The sequence below is a fragment of the Lolium perenne genome, chromosome 3 (genome assembly GCF_019359855.2).
Source record: "Lolium perenne isolate Kyuss_39 chromosome 3, Kyuss_2.0, whole genome shotgun sequence".
Classification (NCBI taxonomy): Eukaryota; Viridiplantae; Streptophyta; class Magnoliopsida; order Poales; family Poaceae; genus Lolium; species Lolium perenne.
The window spans coordinates 234589749-234607631 of record NC_067246.2 but is presented as its reverse complement, the minus strand read 5'-3'; the positions used below and the strand labels follow the sequence as shown (position 1 = coordinate 234607631).

Sequence of the window (17883 nt, the reverse complement as noted above, 5' to 3'; positions counted from 1 at the left end):
TCGATAAAGTTTTGCAGAGATGTGAAGAAACTAACCTTGTTCTTAATTGGGAGAAATGCCACTTTATGGTTAATGAAGGAATTGTATTGGGACATAAAATTTCCGAGAGAGGTATTGAAGTTGATAGAGCTAAAGTTGAAGCAATTGAGAAGATGCCCTATCCCAGGGATGTTAAAGGTATTCGTAGTGTTCTTGGTCATGCTGGGTTTTATAGGAGATTTATTAAAGATTTCTCCAAGATTTCAAAGCCTCTTACTAATCTTCTTCAAAAAGATGTACCTTTTGTTTTTGATGATGATTGTAAGGAAGCTTTTGAAACTCTAAAGAAAGCCTTAACAACTGCTCCTATAGTTGAACCTCCTGATTGGAACTTACCTTTTGAAATTATGTGTGATGCTAGTGATTTTGCTGTAGGTGATGTTCTTGGACAGCGAGTAGATAAAAATTGCATGTTATTCATTATGCTAGTAAAAATCTTGATGCTGCTCAAAGAAATTATGCTACAACTGAAAAAGAATTGTTAGCTGTAGTCTTTGCTTGTGACAAGTTTAGATCCTATATTGTTGATTCAAAAGTTACAATCCATACTGATCATGCTGCAATTACATACCTTATGCAAAAGAAAGATGCTAAGCCAAGGCTTATTAGATGAGTGCTTCTGTTGCAAGAATTTGATTTGCATATTATAGATAGGAAAGGTGCTGATAATCCTGTTGCTGATAATTTGTCTAGATTGGAAAATATTGCTTATGATCCTGTTCCTGTTAATGATAGTTTTCCAAATGAACAATTGGCTGTAATAAAGGTGAGCTCGCGAGATAGTCCTTGGTATGCTGATTATGCTAACTTTATTGTTTCAAAGTACTTGCCTCCAACATTTTCAGCTCAGCAAAGGAGGAAATTCTTTTATGACTTGAGGCATTATTTTTGGGATGACCCGCACTTATATAAAGAAGGAGTGGATGGTATTATGCGAAGATGTGTTCCCGAATATGAACAACAAGAGATATTGAGTAAGTGTCATGGTAGTGCTTATGGAGGACATCACGCCGGAGATAGAACCGCGCAAAAGGTTCTGCAATCAGGTTTTTATTGGCCAACTCTCTTCAAAGATGCAAGAAGGTTTATTTTATCTTGTGATGAATGTCAAAGGGTTGGTAATATATCCAGACGCAATGAAATGCCTATGAATTATACTCTTGTTATTGAACCATTTGATTGTTGGGGATTTGACTTTATGGGACCTTTCCCTTCTTCAGAAGGTAACACTCATATACTTGTTGCTGTTGATTATTGAATGTTCGAGGACGTCGCCTAGAAGGGGGGGGTGAATAGGCGGTGTGGCAAGTTTTAGCCTTTTCCAATTTTAGCGCAACGGAAGGTAAATGTGATAGCTTTGGCAAAGGTGATGTTCCTACAATGATACTAGGACATGTGCAACAAGTAAAGGAATCAACAAGATAGTAAGAGTAAGGTGCGAGATAACCGGAGGACGCGGAGGCGAGTCGAGGTTTGTTTCCCGCAGTTCCTTCCACTAAAGAAAGTACGTCTGCGTTGAGGAGGTGCTAGTCTCGCACAAGAGACTAGGCGGCCACACCACGAAGGAAGGCCTCACCTTCTTCCTCGAGAGAGCTCCACGGAGGTGCTCTCCCTCTTCCACTAAGGCAACGGTCGAGGCGGTGATTGCTTCACAAGGTTGGGGCGAGCTCCACACACACAAGGATGCTCCCAACACCCTATGGAGCTAGTACATCACCAAGCTAGCTTCCATAGCTGCACATCTCCAATGTCCCACTATAGGAACTCATCCAATGCTCCACTAAAGGAACCCTTCCAATGCTCCACCAAAGGAACGCTACCAATGCCCCACCAAGGAACCCATCAAATGCCCCACGAAGGAACCTGTCCAATGCCCCACAAAGGAACCCTTCCGATGCCCCACAAGAGGAACTCTTCCAATGCTCCACTAAAGGAACCCTATCACCAAGATCCACTAAGGAAGAACACACACACCCTACGAGATCGAAACCCCGGAGAGAGCACAACCCATGCACCTAATGCAATGGCAAGAACACCACTAGGATGCCCAAGTTCTTCTCTCCCAAATTCCAACAAAGCTAGAAGAAGCAATTGGGGGAATAAGGGAGGAAGAACAAAGTGAGGAGAAACACCAAGAAACTCCAAGATCTAGATCTAGCAAGATCCTCTCACTTAGAGGAGGATTCAATTGGTGAAGCTCTAGATCTAGATCTCCTCTCTCCTTTCCCCCAAAAATATGCAACAAATAGTGGGGGGATCAAGAGGAGGAAGAAAGAACCCAAGGTCAACAATGGAGGAGAGAGAGTGGAGGTGCAGGGTTGGTTGGGTTGGAGGTGGAAGAGAGATATATATAGGGGACCCAGAAATATAGCTGTTGGGCTGGAAAAACGGTCAGATCCGCGCCCAAAGCGGTACTACCGCTTGTCGGAGCGGTACTACCGCTCGCACGCGATCTGCGCAGAAAATAGATCTGGATCGGGCCAAAACCTGAAGGAGATATGCCCTAGAGGCAATAATAAAGTGGTTATTATTTATATCTTTATGTTTATGATAAATGTTTATATATCATGCTATAATTGTATTAACCGAAACATTAGTACATGTGTGATATGTAGACAACAAGAAGTCCCTAGTATGCCTCTTAAACTAGCTTGTTGATTAATGGATGATTAGTTTCATAATCATGAACATTGGATGTTATTAATAACAAGGTTATATCATTATATGAATGATGTAATGGACACACCCAATTAAGCGTAGCATAAGATCTCGTCATTAAGTTATTTGCTATAAGCTTTCGATACATAGTTACCTAGTCCTTATGACCATGAGATCATGTAAATCACTTATACCGGAAAGGTACTTTGATTACACCAAACACCACTGCGTAAATGGGTGGCTATAAAGGTGGGATTAAGTATCCGGAAAGTATGAGTTGAGGCATATGGATCAACAAAGGATTTGTCCATCCCGATGACGGATAGATATACTCTGGGCCCTCTCGGTGGAATGTCGTCTAATGTCTTGCAAGCATATGAATGAGTTCATAAGAGACCACATACCACAGTACGAGTAAAGAGTACTTGTCAGGAGACGAGGTTGAACAAGGTATAGAGTGATACCGAAGATCAAACCTCGGACAAGTAAAATATCGCGTGACAAAGGGAATTGGTATTATATGTGTATGGTTCATTCGATCACTAAAGTCATCGTTGAATATGTGGGAGCCATTATGGATCTCCAGATCCCGCTATTGGTTATTGGTCGGAGTGAGTACTCAACCATGTCCGCATAGTTCACGAACCGTAGGGTGACACACTTAAAGTTGGATGTTGAAATGGTAGTACTTGAATATGGAATGGAGTTCGAATATTTGTTCGGAGTCCCGGATGAGATCCCGGACATCACGAGGAGTTCCGGAATGGTCCGGAGAATAAGATTCATATATAGGATTTCATTTTATGTGAATTAAAATGTCGCGGAAGGTTCTATGGAAGGTTCTAGAAGGTTCTAGAAAAGTCCGGAAGAAACCACCAAGGAAGGTGGAGTCCACATGGGACTCCACCTCCATGGCCGGCCAACCCTAGTGGGGGAGGAGTCCCAAGTGGACTCCCCCTTAGGGGGCCGGCCACCCCCCCATATAGGAGGTGGAACTCCCACCTCTAGTGGGAGTCCTAGCTTGGCTAGGTTTCCCCTCCATATGGAAGGTTTTGGTTTCGGGTCTTATTCGAAGAGTTGGAGTCCAACACTTGGGGTTCCACCTATATAATGAGGGGCCAAGGGAGGGGGCCGGCCACCCCAAGACCACAAGCTGGCCGCCCCATTGAAGTGGCCGGCCACCCCCTCCCAAACCCTAGCCGCCCCCCTCTCCTCCATATCTTCCGCGTAGCTTTAGCGAAGCTCCGCCGGAGTTCTCCACCGCCACCGACACCACGCCGTCGTGCTGTCGGATTCAAGAGGAGCTACTACTTCCGCTGCCCGCTGGAACGGGAGGTGGACGTCGTCTTCATCAACAACCGAACGTGTGACCGAGTACGGAGGTGCTGCCCGTTCGTGGCGCCGGAACCGATCGTGATCAAGATCTTCTACGCACTTTTGCAAGCGGCAAGTGAACGTCTACCGCAGCAACAAGAGCCTCCTCTTGTAGGCTTTGGAATCTCTTCAAGGGTGAGACTCGATACCCCCTCGTTGCTACCGTCTTCTAGATTGCATCTTGGCTTGGATTGCGTGTTCGCGGTAGGTAATTTTTTGTTTTCTATGCAACGTTATCCTACAGTGGTATCAGAACCGTGTCTATGCATAGATGGTTGCACGAGTAGAACACAATGGTTTTGTGGGCGTTGATGCTCTTGTTATCTTTAGTTTGAGTACTTTGCATCTTTGTGGCATAGTGGGATGAAGCGGCTCGGACTAACTTTACATGACCGCGTTCATGAGACTTGTTCCTCGTTCGACATGCAACTTGTATTGCATAAGAGGCTTTGCGGGTGTCTGTCTCTCCTACTATAGCGAAGATTCAATTTACTCTTCTATTGAAAACATTAGTATCAACGTTGTGGTTCATGTTCGTAGGTAGATTAGATCTCTCTCGAAAACCCTAAACCACGTAAAACATGCAAACCAAATTAGAGACGTCTAACTTGTTTTTGCAGGGTTTGGTGATGTGATATGGCCATAATGTGATGATGAATATGTATGAGATGATCATTATTGTATTGTGGCAACCGGCAGGAGCCTTATGGTTGTCTTTAAATTTCATGTTGAGTAGTATTTCAAAGTAGTTGTAATAGTTGCTACATGGAGGACAATCATGAAGACGGCGCCATTGACCTTGACGCTACGCCGACGATGATGGAGATCATGCCCGAAGATGATGGAGATCATGTCCGTGCTTTGGAGATGAAGATCAAAGGCGCAAAGACAAAAGGGCCATATCATATCACATATGAACTGCATGTGATGTTAATCCTTTTATGCATCTTATTTTGCTTAGATCGCGACGGTAGCATTATAAGATGATCCCTCACTAAAATCTCAAGATAATAAAGTGTTCATCCTTAGTAGCACCGTTGCCAAGACTTGTCGTTTCGAAGCATCTCGTGATGATCGGGTGTGATAGAATCAACAAGTGCATACAACGGGTGCAAGACAGCTTTGCACATGCGGATACTAAGGTGGCCTTGACGAGCCTAGCATGTACGTACATGGTCTCGGAACACGTGATACCGAAAGGTAGAGCATGAATCATATGGTTGATATGATGAACACTTTGAGTGTTCGCCATTGAAATCACACCTTGTCTCGTGATGATCGGACATAGGTGCGGTGGATTTGGTTCGTGTGATCACTAAGACAATGCGAGGGATATTGTTTTGAGTGGGAGTTCACCTAGATTTTTAATTATGTTGAATTAAAATTTGAACTCAATTTGTCATAAACTTAGTCTAAACTTTTGCAAATATATGTTGTAGAGATGGCGTCCCCAATCAATTTTAATCAGTTCCTAGAGAAAGAGAAACTTAAGAGCAACGGTAGCAACTTCACCGATCGTTCCGTCATGTGAGGATTTTCCTCTCGGCGGAAATCTGCAATATGTGCTTGATGCACCGCTAGATGACCCTCCCGCAGAAACTGAAACCGATGAAGTAAAAGCTGTTTACGAGACTCGGAAAATTCGGTACTCTCAAGTTCGGTGTGCCATCCCGTGCAGTCTGAATCCGATCTTCAAAAACGTTTTGCGCAAAGACGATCCTCATGAGTTGATGAAAGAGCTGAAAGCTATTTTTGAGACTCATGCAGCCGTGGAATGCTATGAAGCATCGAAACAATTCTTCACCGCATGATGGAAGAAGGCAGCTCCGTTAGTGAGCACATGCTCGCCATGACCGGCATGCGAAGAAACTCATGACTTGGGAATAGTGATTCCTAACAGATCGGGATTAATCGTGTCCTTCAATCACCGCCACCAAGTTACAAGAACTTTGTGATGAACTACAATATGCATAACATGAACAAGGAGTTACCTGAACTCTTTGGCATGCTAAAAGCTGCTGAGATTGAGATCAAGAAAGAGCACCAAGTGTTGATGGTCAACAAGACCACCAGTTTCAAGAAACAGGGCAAGTCTAAGGGAAAATTCAAGAAGGGTGGCAAGAAAGCTGCCACGCCTCCTATGAAACCTAAGAACGGCCCTAAGCCCGATGCCTGAGTGCTATTCGCAAGGAGAAGGGACACTGGAAGCGTAATTGCTCCAAGTATCTCGGCTGATCTGAAGAGCGGCCTTGTCAAGAAGAAGAAAGAAGGTATATCTGATATACATGTTATAGATATTTATCTCACTGGTTCTCGTTCTAGTACACTGGTATTTGATACCGGTTCGGTTGCTCATATCTCAGAACTCGAAACAGAACTAAAGAATAAACGAAGACTACTGAAAGATGAAGTGACGATGCGCGTTGGAAATGGATCCAAAGTCGATGTGATCGCTGTCGGCACACTTCCTCTACATCTACCTTCGGGATTAGTTTTAAGCCTAAATAATTGTTATTTTGTACCCGCGTTGAGCATGAACATTATATCTGGATCTTGTTTAATGCAAGACGGTTATTCATTCAAGTCTGAGAATAATGGTTGTTCTATTTTTATGAATAATATCTTTTATGGTCGAGCACCACAAAAGAATGGCTTATTTCTGTTAGATCTCGATAGTAGTGATACGCATATACATAACATTGATGCTAAGCGAATTAAATTGAATGATAATTCTACTTATATGTGGCACTGTCGTCTTGGTCATATTGGAGTGAAACGCATGAAGAAACTCCATACTGATGGATTACTTGAATCACTTGACTTTGAGTCACTTGATAGATGCGAAGCATGTCTAATGGGAAAAATGACAAAGACTCCATTTTCTAGTATGATGGAGCGAGCTACTGACTTATTGGAAATCATACATACCGATGTATGTGGACCAATGAGCGTAGCATCGCGCGGTGGTTATCGTTATGTTCTAACCTTCACAGATGATCTGAGTAGATATGGGTATATCTATTTCATGAAACATAAATCCGAAACTTTCGAGAAGTTTAAGGAATTCCAAAAGTGAAGTAGAAAATCAACGTAACAAGAAGATCAAATTTCTACGATCTGATCGTGGAGGTGAATATCTGAGTTATGAGTTTGGCATGCATTTAAAGAAATGCGGAATACTTTCACAATTGACACCGCCGGGAACACCACAACGTAACGGTGTGTCCGAACGTCGTAATCGAACTCTCTTAGATATGGTTCGTTCTATGATGTCTCTTACTGATTTGCCGTTATTATTTTGGAGTTATGCATTAGAGACAGCCGCATTCACTTTAAATAGAGCACCATCAAAATCCGTAGAAATGACACCGTATGAATTATGGTTTAATAAGAAACCTAAGCTGTCGTTCCTGAAAGTTTGGGGTTGCGAAGCCTATGTAAAGAAGTTACAACCGGACAAGCTAGAACCCAAAGCGGAGAAATGCGTCTTCATAGGATACCCTAAGGAAACTATAGGGTATACTTTCTATCACAAATCCGAAGGCAAAATCTTTGTTGCTAAGAACGGAACCTTTCTTGAGAAAGAATTTCTCACTAAAGAAGTGACTGGAAGAAAAGTAGAACTCGATGAGATTGATGAATCTATACTCGTTGATCGAGTAGCGCAGCATCGGAAGTTGTACCGCATCGCCTACACCGGCAACAGAGGAAGCTAATGATAATGATCATGAAACTTCGAACGAGGAAACTACTGAACCTCGCAGATCGACAAGGGAACGTACCACTCCTGATTGGTATGATCCTTGTCTAAATGTCATGATTGTGGATAACAATGATGAGGACCCTGCGACGTATGAAGAAGCAATAATGAGCCCAGATTCCAACAAATGGCAAGAAGCCATGAAATCCGAAATGGGATCCATGTATGATAACAAAGTATGGACTTTGGTAGACTTACCTGATAGCCGAAAGGCTGTCGAGAATAAATGGATCTTCAAGAGAAAAACAGATGCTGATGGTAATATTACGGTCTATAAAGCTCGACTTGTCGCAAAGGGTTTCCGACAAATTCAAGGAGTTGACTACGATGAGACTTTCTCACCTGTAGCGAAGCTAAAATCTGTAAGGATTTTGTTAGCAATAGCTGCATTTTTCGATTATGAGATTTGGCAGATGGATGTCAAAACGGCATTCCTTAATGGAGACATTGAGGAAGAGTTGTATATGGTACAACCCAAAGGTTTTGTCGATCCTAAAAATGCTGACAAAGTATGCAAACTTCAGCGTTCAATCTATGGACTGAAGCAAGCATCAAGAAGTTGGAACCGACGCTTTGATAAGGTGATCAAAGACTTCGGGTTTATATAGTGTCATGGAGAGGCATGTATTTACAAGAAAGTGAGTGGGAGCTCTGTAGCATTCCTGATATTATATGTAGATGACATATTATTGATCGGAAATGATATAGAACTATTAAGCAGTGTTAAAGGTTATTTGAATAATAGTTTTTCAATGAAAGACCTTGGTGAAGCATCATATATATTAGGCATCAAGATTTATAGAGATAGATCAAGACGCCTAATAGGGCTATCACAGAGTACATATCTGGACAAGATTCTAAAGAAGTTTAGAATGGACGAAAGTAAGAAAGGGTTCTTACCTATGTTACCAGGCAAAGTCTTGAGTAAGACTCAAGGACCGGCTACGGCAGAAGAAAGAGAAAGGATGAGTAAAATCCCCTATGCCTCGGCAGTAGGATCTATCATGTATGCCATGCTATGTACTAGACCGGATATAGCACATGCTGTTAGTTTGACTAGCAGATATCAAAGTGATCCAGGAATGGAACACTGGACAGCGGTCAAGAATATCCTGAAGTACTTGAAAAGAACTAAGGATATGTTTCTTTGTTATGGAGGTGACCAAGAGCTCGTTGTAAATGGTTACACCGATGCAAGTTGGAACACTGATCCTGATGACTCTAAGTCACAATGCAGGTACGTGTTTATATTGAATGGTGCTGCAGCAAGGTGGGCAAGCTCGAAGTAGTGCACGGTGGCGAAGTCTTCAACAGAATCAGAGTACATAGCGGCTTCAGAGGCTTCATCAGAAGCGGTATGGATGAAGAGGTTCATTGTAGAGCTCGGTGTGGTTCCTAGTGCATTGGACCCATTAATCATTTACTGTGATAACATGGGTGCCATCGCCAATGCACAAGAGCCAAGGTCACACAAGAGGCTGAAGCATATCAAGCTGCGTTACCACTCGATTCACGAATACATCGAAGATGGAGAAGTAAAGATTTGCAAAGTACACACTGATCTGAATGTAGCAGATCCGTTGACTAAAGCTCTCCCTAGGGAAAAGCATGACCAACACCAGAATGCCATGGGTGTTAGGTCTATTACAATGTAATCTAGATTATTGACTCCAGTGCAAGTGGGAGACTGAAGGAGATATGCCCTAGAGGCAATAATAAAGTGGTTATTATTTATATCTTTATGTTTATGATAAATGTTTATATATCATGCTATAATTGTATTAACCGAAACATTAGTACATGTGTGATATGTAGACAACAAGAAGTCCCTAGTATGCCTCTTAAACTAGCTTGTTGATTAATGGATGATTAGTTTCATAATCATGAACATTGGATGTTATTAATAACAAGGTTATATCATTATATGAATGATGTAATGGACACACCCAATTAAGCGTAGCATAAGATCTCGTCATTAAGTTATTTGCTATAAGCTTTCGATACATAGTTACCTAGTCCTTATGACCATGAAATCATGTAAATCACTTATACCGGAAAGGTCTTTGATTACACCAAACACCACTGCGTAAATGGGTGGCTATAAAGGTGGGATTAAGTATCCGGAAAGTATGAGTTGAGGCATATGGATCAACAGTGGGATTTGTCCATCCCGATGACGGATAGATATACTTTGGGCCCTCTCGGTGGAATGTCGTCTAATGTCTTGCAAGCATATGAATGAGTTCATAAGAGACCACATACCACAGTACGAGTAAAGAGTACTTGTCAGGAGACGAGGTTGAACAAGGTATAGAGTGATACCGAAGATCAAACCTCGGACAAGTAAAATATCGCGTGACAAAGGGAATTGGTATTATATGTGTATGGTTCATTCAATCACTAAAGTCATCGTTGAATATGTGGGAGCCATTATGGATCTCCAGATCCCGCTATTGGTTATTGGTCGGAGTGAGTACTCAACCATGTCCGCATAGTTCACGAACCGTAGGGTGACACACTTAAAGTTGGATGTTGAAATGGTAGTACTTGAATATGGAATGGAGTTCGAATATTTGTTCGGAGTCCCGGATGAGATCCCGGACATCACGAGGAGTTCCGGAATGGTCCGGAGAATAAGATTCATATATAGGATGTCATTTTATGTGAATTAAAATGTCGCGGAAGGTTCTATGGAAGGTTCTAGAAGGTTCTAGAAAAGTCCGGAAGAAACCACCAAGGAAGGTGGAGTCCACATGGGACTCCACCTCCATGGCCGGCCAACCCTAGTGGGGGAGGAGTCCCAAGTGGACTCCCCCTTAGGGGGCCGGCCACCCCCCCATCTAGGAGGTGGAACTCCCACCTCTAGTGGGAGTCCTAGCTTGGCTAGGTTTCCCCTCCATATGGAAGGTTTTGGTTTCGGGTCTTATTCGAAGAGTTGGAGTCCAACACTTGGGGTTCCACCTATATAATGAGGGGCCAAGGGAGGGGGCCGGCCACCCCAAGACCACAAGCTGGCCGCCCCATTGAAGTGGCCGGCCACCCCCTCCCAAACCCAAGCCGCCCCCCGCTCCGCCCGATCTTCCGCGTAGCTTTAGCGAAGCTCCGCCGGAGTTCTCCACCGCCACCGACACCACGCCGTCGTGCTGTCGGATTCAAGAGGAGCTACTACTTCCGCTGCCCGCTGGAACGGGAGGTGGACGTCGTCTTCATCAACAACCGAACGTGTGACCGAGTACGGAGGTGCTGCCCGTTCGTGGCGCCGGAACCGATCGTGATCAAGATCTTCTACGCGCTTTTGCAAGCGGCAAGTGAACGTCTACCGCAGCAACAAGAGCCTCCTCTTGTAGGCTTTGGAATCTCTTCAAGGGTGAGACTCGATACCCCCTCGTTGCTACCATCTTCTAGATTGCATCTTGGCTTGGATTGCGTGTTCGCGGTAGGAAATTTTTTTGTTTTCTATGCAACGTTATCCTACAAAACCGGTAGTACCGCTGTCTGGGGCGGTACTACCGCTTGTGCTGAGAAAAATGCATCTGAGCAATTCAAAGAGAGAGAGAGAGAGGACAGGAGCAGCGCAGCAGAGCAGCGCAGCAGCAGCAAGCGACGAGCGGGCGTGTGAGCGCATGTAGCAGCGCGCGGCAGCAGCGAGCAGGGCGCGGCGTGCGTGGGGTGATACGTCCAATTTGCATCACTATTTTATATCATAATTTGCTGTTATTCATTGATATATTTCATATTGGGACACATTACTTATGTTATTTCATCTATTTTGCATGTTTCATCGTTATTGGAGGATCGAACACCGGAGCCAGGATTCTGCTGGAAAAAGCACCGTCAGAACGCAATATTTTGGAAGATCAACTCTGGAAGGAAATTATACCAAAAATCCTATTTTTCAAGATGACGAAGGAAGCCAGAAGGAGGAGCCAGGAGCAGCCAGGGTGGGCCCACACCCTAGGGCGGCGCGGCCTAGGCCCCTGGCCGCGCCGCCCGTGGTGTGGAGGGCCCACGACCCCTTTCGCCTCCTTTTCTTCGCCAAACCCTTCGTCCCGAAGACCTAAGCCACAGAGGGTACCTCGCGAAGAGTTACAGCCGCCTCTGCGGGGCGGAGAACACCAGAGAGAAAAGAGCTCTCCGGCGGGCAGGAATCCGCCGGGGAAATTCCCTCCGGGAGGGGGAAATCGACGCCATCGTCACCGTCATCGCGCTGGACATCATCGCCATCACCATCATCATCATCTCCACCATCATCACCGCCGTCATCACCGCTGGACACCGTCACCGCCATAGCAATTTGGGTTTGATCTTGATTGTTTGATAGGGGAAACTCTCCCGATATCGATTTCTACTTGTTGTTGATGCTATTGAGTGAAACCATTGAACCAAGTTTATGTTCAGATTGTTATTCATCATCATATCACCTCTGATCATGTTCCGTATGATGTCTCGTGAGTAGTTCGTTTAGTTCTTGAGGACATGGGGTGAAGTCTAAATGTTAGTAGTGAACTATGGATGAGTAATATTCAATGGTGTGATATTTAAGTTGTGGTGTTATTCTTCTAGTGGTATCATGTGAACGTCGACTACATGACACTTCACCATTTATGGGCCTAGGGGAATGCATCTTGTATTCGTTTGCCAATTGCGGGGTTGCCGGAGTGACAGAAACCTAAACCCCCGTTGGTATATCGATGCAGGAGGGATCGCAGGATCTCAGAGTTTAAGGCTGTGGTTAGATTTATTTCTTAATTACTTTCTTGTAGTTGCGGATGCTTGCAAGGGGTATAATCACAAGTATGTATTAGTCCTAGGAAGGGCGGTACATTAGCATAGGTTCACCCACACAACACTTATCACAACAATGAAGATTATTTAGCCGTATGTAGCGAAAGCACTAGACTAAAATCCCGTGTGTCCTCGAGAACGTTTGGTCATTATAAGTAAACAAACCGGCTTGTCCTTTGTGCTAAAAAGGATTGGGCCACTCGCTGCAATTGTTACTCTCGCACTTTACATACTCGTACTTTATTCAACTGTTACATCAAACCCCCCTGAATACTTGTCTGTGAGCATTTACAGTGAATCCTTCATCGAAACTGCTTATCAACACCTTCTGCTCCTCGTTGGGATCGACATTCTTACTTATCGAAGATACTACGATACACCCCCTATACTTGTGGGTCATCAAGACTATTTTCTGGCGCCGTTGCCGGGGAGTGAAGCGCTATTGGTAAGTGGAATTGGTAAGGAAAACCTTTACTGTTGTGCTGATTTTATTTCTGCCTGCTGCTATAAGTCATTATGGAGAGATCTTCTCTTCAATTTCTATTTGGGAAATCTACTACTACTGCAACGGTAGTGGATGAAGCGCCAGGTGAGGAAGTAATACCATATAAAATACCCGGATGAAGCCTGGTGACCGGGTGTATACGTGAGCACGCGCTGATTGACTGCCACGTGTCTAACGTCGTTAGTTCAGCTGTGAGGCGCATGTGCGCGTGTGGCCCCGAGCGGTGGGCGTTGTGATTAGAAAACGTGGATCCCTGCTCATTGCATCTATCCCCTCTGTGTCTTTATCCTCTCAACAAGTACAGAGTACTAGTACTCTTCACCACGCATCACCATGGAAATAGCATCGCTGCTGGAAAATGATCTGGGGAAGAGCCTGCCACCGGCTCGCAACAGCGGGAGAGGAGGTCGCTGGCTCGTAGCAGCGGGAGAGGAGATGAATACATTCCACAGCTCAGAGCAAACGTCAGAAGTGGTTCAGGTGCCGAAATGCAGAACTTTTTGTGCTCCTCGGGTGCCTTTATCTTCTGAAGGGCGAGCAGCAGAGCCTTGAACAAAACACAGAAGAAACTATCACACTTTGCGTTCATGAACAAAGGGTAATCAACCAAACAGATTTCTTAGCAAGATGCACCGAAGAAGTTAGCATACCATCTGTGGCCTGTGGTTCGGTGGTTTCATCTTCATAATAACATATTCGATGAATGCTGCACTGAATGAATTCCCTCCAATCGTATACGCAGCCTAGAGAATTATTGCAACAATGTTAGACATGAAGCATCACAAATTATGAGTACATGGAAATTAGCTAGACTAGTGCCTGGTTTAATAGACAATAATTAAGTTCTTGGAAAAACCTTTTGCATTAGTGAGAATAGTTTCATATCACTTCGTGGAACACCGTAAGCAAGATAAGCCTGTACAGAAAGGGCAAATCATCATCAGTAATTTTCAGCATGAGATGCTACACTGAAGCGAGTTTGTCAGATCACCGTACATGCATCAACAATGCGTTGTACAAGTTGATCCAAAACGCCAATCTCGCATCGTCATTGAGATGAACAGGGTTCACTTCTGCCAGCTGCTCAATTAGCAACCTGCAGTCCAACAAGTATCCGTCAGTACTTTGTAGTGAATCCTCAATCAAGACCAAAGCATCATAAGAGCTAAGAACGCTGTCCATGTTTTATGGTATTCAAACTTGCAATTAGAGAAATCTATTCCTTGGCTAGATAGATTGAATTATTGTTTTGTTTTGAACACTGGTCACTAAGTAGCAGTCAGTAGACTTTGACAATAACAAAATTTGTTAATCAGTAGCATCCATCAGTACTTTCTAGTGAATTTCAAATCAATACAACATGAATGCTAAGGAATCTTGCCAGGTTCTACGGTATTCAAAGTTGCAGTTCAAAATGTAACTCATCGGGCTAAACAAAGTGGATTGTTGTCTTATACTCTGATGAAAATAACAAAAATTGGTGGACACCATACCTGAACTTCCTTAGCGACTCTGCAGCATAGTCAAGCTGCTTCTTCCCGGCGGACATCCAGGAGACCTCAGAGGCGGCGCCGTAGGTCCCCATATCCGCCCAGCTGAGCTTCTCCCTGGCCTTGTACGGATCGAACACGGTCTCGGAGGCCAGCAGGCTGTTGTTCTGGTTGAGGTCCACCTGGGGGCTCTGCACCCAGGAGGAGATGGCGGAGGGCTCGGCCAGGGACCAGAAGGCGGAGATCCCGCTGGGCGACGGGACGGACCGCTGGCTCTCGAGGGAGGAGGGGTTGGTGTTCGTCCTGGACCTGGAGGCCTCCCTGCGGGAGTCCGAGAGCGAGATGAAGATGTTCCGCATGCAGCACACGATGTCCTCCGACAGGCGGCTCGGGTCCGCGCCGCCGCCGAGGGGTTTGGACGAGAGCTGACGGTGCAGTGGTGGGGCGGCGGAGTGGGGAGGGGCGGTGGCGCAGGGGTGGACCTTGTCGCCTCTGCTGGGCTTGGTATTGCTTGCCGCGTCCTGGTACAGCGCGCCATGGATTAAATTCAGAGTGGGGATTTTGAAGGTGGTTCGGAGAATGCAGTGGGAGGTAGTACTGACTAGGTAGAGGAGGATTGGAGGAGGGCGTACGCGTGCGGACGCGGTTGTCAATCGTCCTCATCCATGGCATGGCCGTACGCCCCCTCCACCACCGCGCATCGTCGTCGGCCCGTCCGTCCTCGACCCGTCGACCGCCTTCCGCCGCACCTGCATTTTGGGGACGTCTCCGAGATTTCCTCATCCATCCCAAACAGCAGCTCAATTGCAGGAACCAAAAAACAGGAGTTCGCGGCCTGAATCGTTGGACCTCTCGCGGCTCGGGCCGGAGAGAATCAACTCGGGAACCGTCTGTGGAGCGAGCCCCGTCGCCCGCCCGACCTCACGCGCCTGCACAACGGCCGCGCTGGAACGGGATTCCTCTCGTGAAGCTGCTCTCCAATCGAACCTCCCAGGAGCGGAATCGAGCCTGCCGCGCTTGACGGTGGAGGCCTGCTGCCACTGCCCTCTAATTGACGACGACGGTCGCGGATTCCCCCATCGCTGCTCTCCAATCGAACAACCATGTCGTGCTCGATGGTCCATCCTGCACATCTCAATCAAACGAATCGGAGCGGAGCTCCCCCGCTAGCCCGCCGCCCCAGCCTCCACAATCCCATCTCCCTCACCAGCCCACCGTCTGCGAGCTCGAGCGCGAGGTAGGGGAGGAGGGAGACCCGAGGTAGGGGAGGAGGAAGTACTAAGAGAGAGGAAGGAGAAAGAGCGCATCGGGTCAAGAACAACAGATAACAAAAAAAAGATAACACCGTATGTTGCCGTTAGTTCAGAAAGTGGGATGGCGGAATCTTAAAGGCAATCCAACGATGGCTGATGCGTGCTCACGTATACACGCGGTTACTAAATCCACTCTCTAAAATACCTATGAAAATTATTGAACGTGTTATGGATAACCGCTATGAAGGGGATGGAACTGTCCACCCTGGAGACCATTTATTGTTCTTACATGAATTATGCGGTTTATTCAAGTGTGCAGGTATTGCTATGGATGAAGTGAGGAAGAAACTATTCTCTTTATCGCTGTCTGGTAAAGCGGCGCATTGGTATAAATTATTGGATAATGGGGATTCTCTTGAATGGAATGATATTGTGCCCCGGTTTTATTCTAAGTTCTATCCTCCAAGTGAAATTCATAAGGATCGGAATCGCATATATAATTTTTGGCCTCATGATGGAGAGAGTATTGCCCAAGCTTGGGGGAGATTGAAGTCTTTAATGCTCAAATGCCCCATTCATGAGCTTCCTGGTAATGTTATTATTGATAATTTCTATGCAAGACTTTCTTTTCAAGACAAGACCTTGCTGGATACTTCTTGTTCTGGATCATTTACACGCAACAAAGAAGAGTTTAAAAGGGACCTTCTTGATCGAATCCAAGAAAATACTGAAGGATGGGAGAACGACAAAGATCGAGAATCAGGTATAATTTATGATTATAAATGCATTGAAGCTTTTATGGATACTGATAAATTTCGTAATATGAGTGCTACATATGGTCTTGATTCTCAAGTTGCTGCAAATCTTTATAAAGCTTTTGCTTCTCATTATGAATTGCCAAAGAAGAATTTTGATAAGTATCATGAACCGTATAAAGATAAAATTGATTCATCTATTAATAAATGTGTTGTAGTTGAAACTGCTGATCATGTTATTCCTGAAGCTTATATTGAAAAAACTCCTTTCCCTGCTAAAATGAAGGAGTACTCTGTTATAAATAGTGCGGTTCATAAAAGTGAAAAGAAACCTGTAGAACCTGAAGAACAAATAAAAGTTGAACCTCTTTGCAATAGTTAAAGATCTTGTGACTGAAAATGTGGAGGATGGTCATATTATTTTCTGTGAAGATGCTTCTCATATTGTTTCACATCCTAATAAACCCAAACAAGCTAGTGTTCCTATGCTATCTGTTAGAATTGGTGATCATTGCTATTATGGATTATGTGATATTGGTGCAAGTGTTAGTGCTATTCCGTATGAGCTTTACACGGAGATTATGCACGAAATTGATTCTTGTGAACTTGAAGATATTGATGTGGTTATTCAGTGGCTAATAGGGAAACTATTTCTCCAATTGGTATTGTTCGAGATGTGGAAGTTTTATGCGGTAAGATTAAATATCCTACGACTTTTTGGTACTTGGTTCTGCTACTAGTGATTATTGTCCTATTATCTTTGGTAGACCTTTTCTAAATACTTGTGGAGCTATTATAGATTGCAAGAAAGAGAAAATTTTGACTAAATTTGCTAGTGAATCTTATGAGTTTAACTTCTCTAAATTTACTAAAACTCCTTATAAAGCTGATTTGCCTAGTAATGATATTAAAATGGAGCAATGTGCATCTATTGTTCTTGTTCCTAATAATCCTTTGCAAGCAACATTTGGAGGATAAGCGAGAGCGAAATTTTTAGGAAAGAAAGAGATGAGCTTGAGGAAATTTTTCTTCGCCAACCTATTCTCAAGCATGATTTACCGGTGGAAGATTTGGGTACAACACCGCCACCAAAGGAAGATCCTGTTTTTGATTTAAAGCCTTTACCTGATAATCTTAAATATGCTCATATTGATGATAAGAAAATATATCCTGTTATTATTAGTTCTAAGCTTTCAGAGATTGAGGAAGAAAGGTTATTGGAAATATTGAAGAAGCATCGAGGCGCTATTGGCTACACTCTTGA

General features: G+C 44.4%; 1 protein-coding gene across 1 annotated transcript; it reads right to left on the bottom strand.

Moving 5' to 3' along the window:
- Positions 1-13233: 13233 nt before the first annotated feature.
- LOC127339876 (uncharacterized) lies at positions 13234-15735 on the bottom strand. The gene is made up of 6 exons (XM_071827470.1): positions 15461-15735; positions 14615-15208; positions 14118-14217; positions 13978-14037; positions 13772-13864; positions 13234-13668 (listed from the first exon to the last, which is right to left on the bottom strand). Exons 1-6 carry the CDS (start codon positions 15733-15735, stop codon positions 13450-13452), a joined length of 1341 nt encoding a protein of 446 aa, XP_071683571.1. The 3' UTR covers positions 13234-13449.
- Positions 15736-17883: the final 2148 nt, after the last annotated feature.

Excerpts from the sequence above, each read along its gene's own strand:
- LOC127339876 (XM_071827470.1), bottom strand. The coding sequence starts at position 15,735 with ATGGACCATCGAGCACGACATGGTTGTTCGATTGGAGAGCAGCGATGG. Across the intron at positions 14,038-14,117 it reads ACAACGCATTGTTGATGCAT|GCTTATCTTGCTTACGGTGT; the intron begins GTACGGTGATCT and ends CTTTCTGTACAG. Across the intron at positions 13,669-13,771 it reads CGAACCACAGGCCACAGATG|GCTCTGCTGCTCGCCCTTCA; the intron begins GTATGCTAACTT and ends GTTTTGTTCAAG.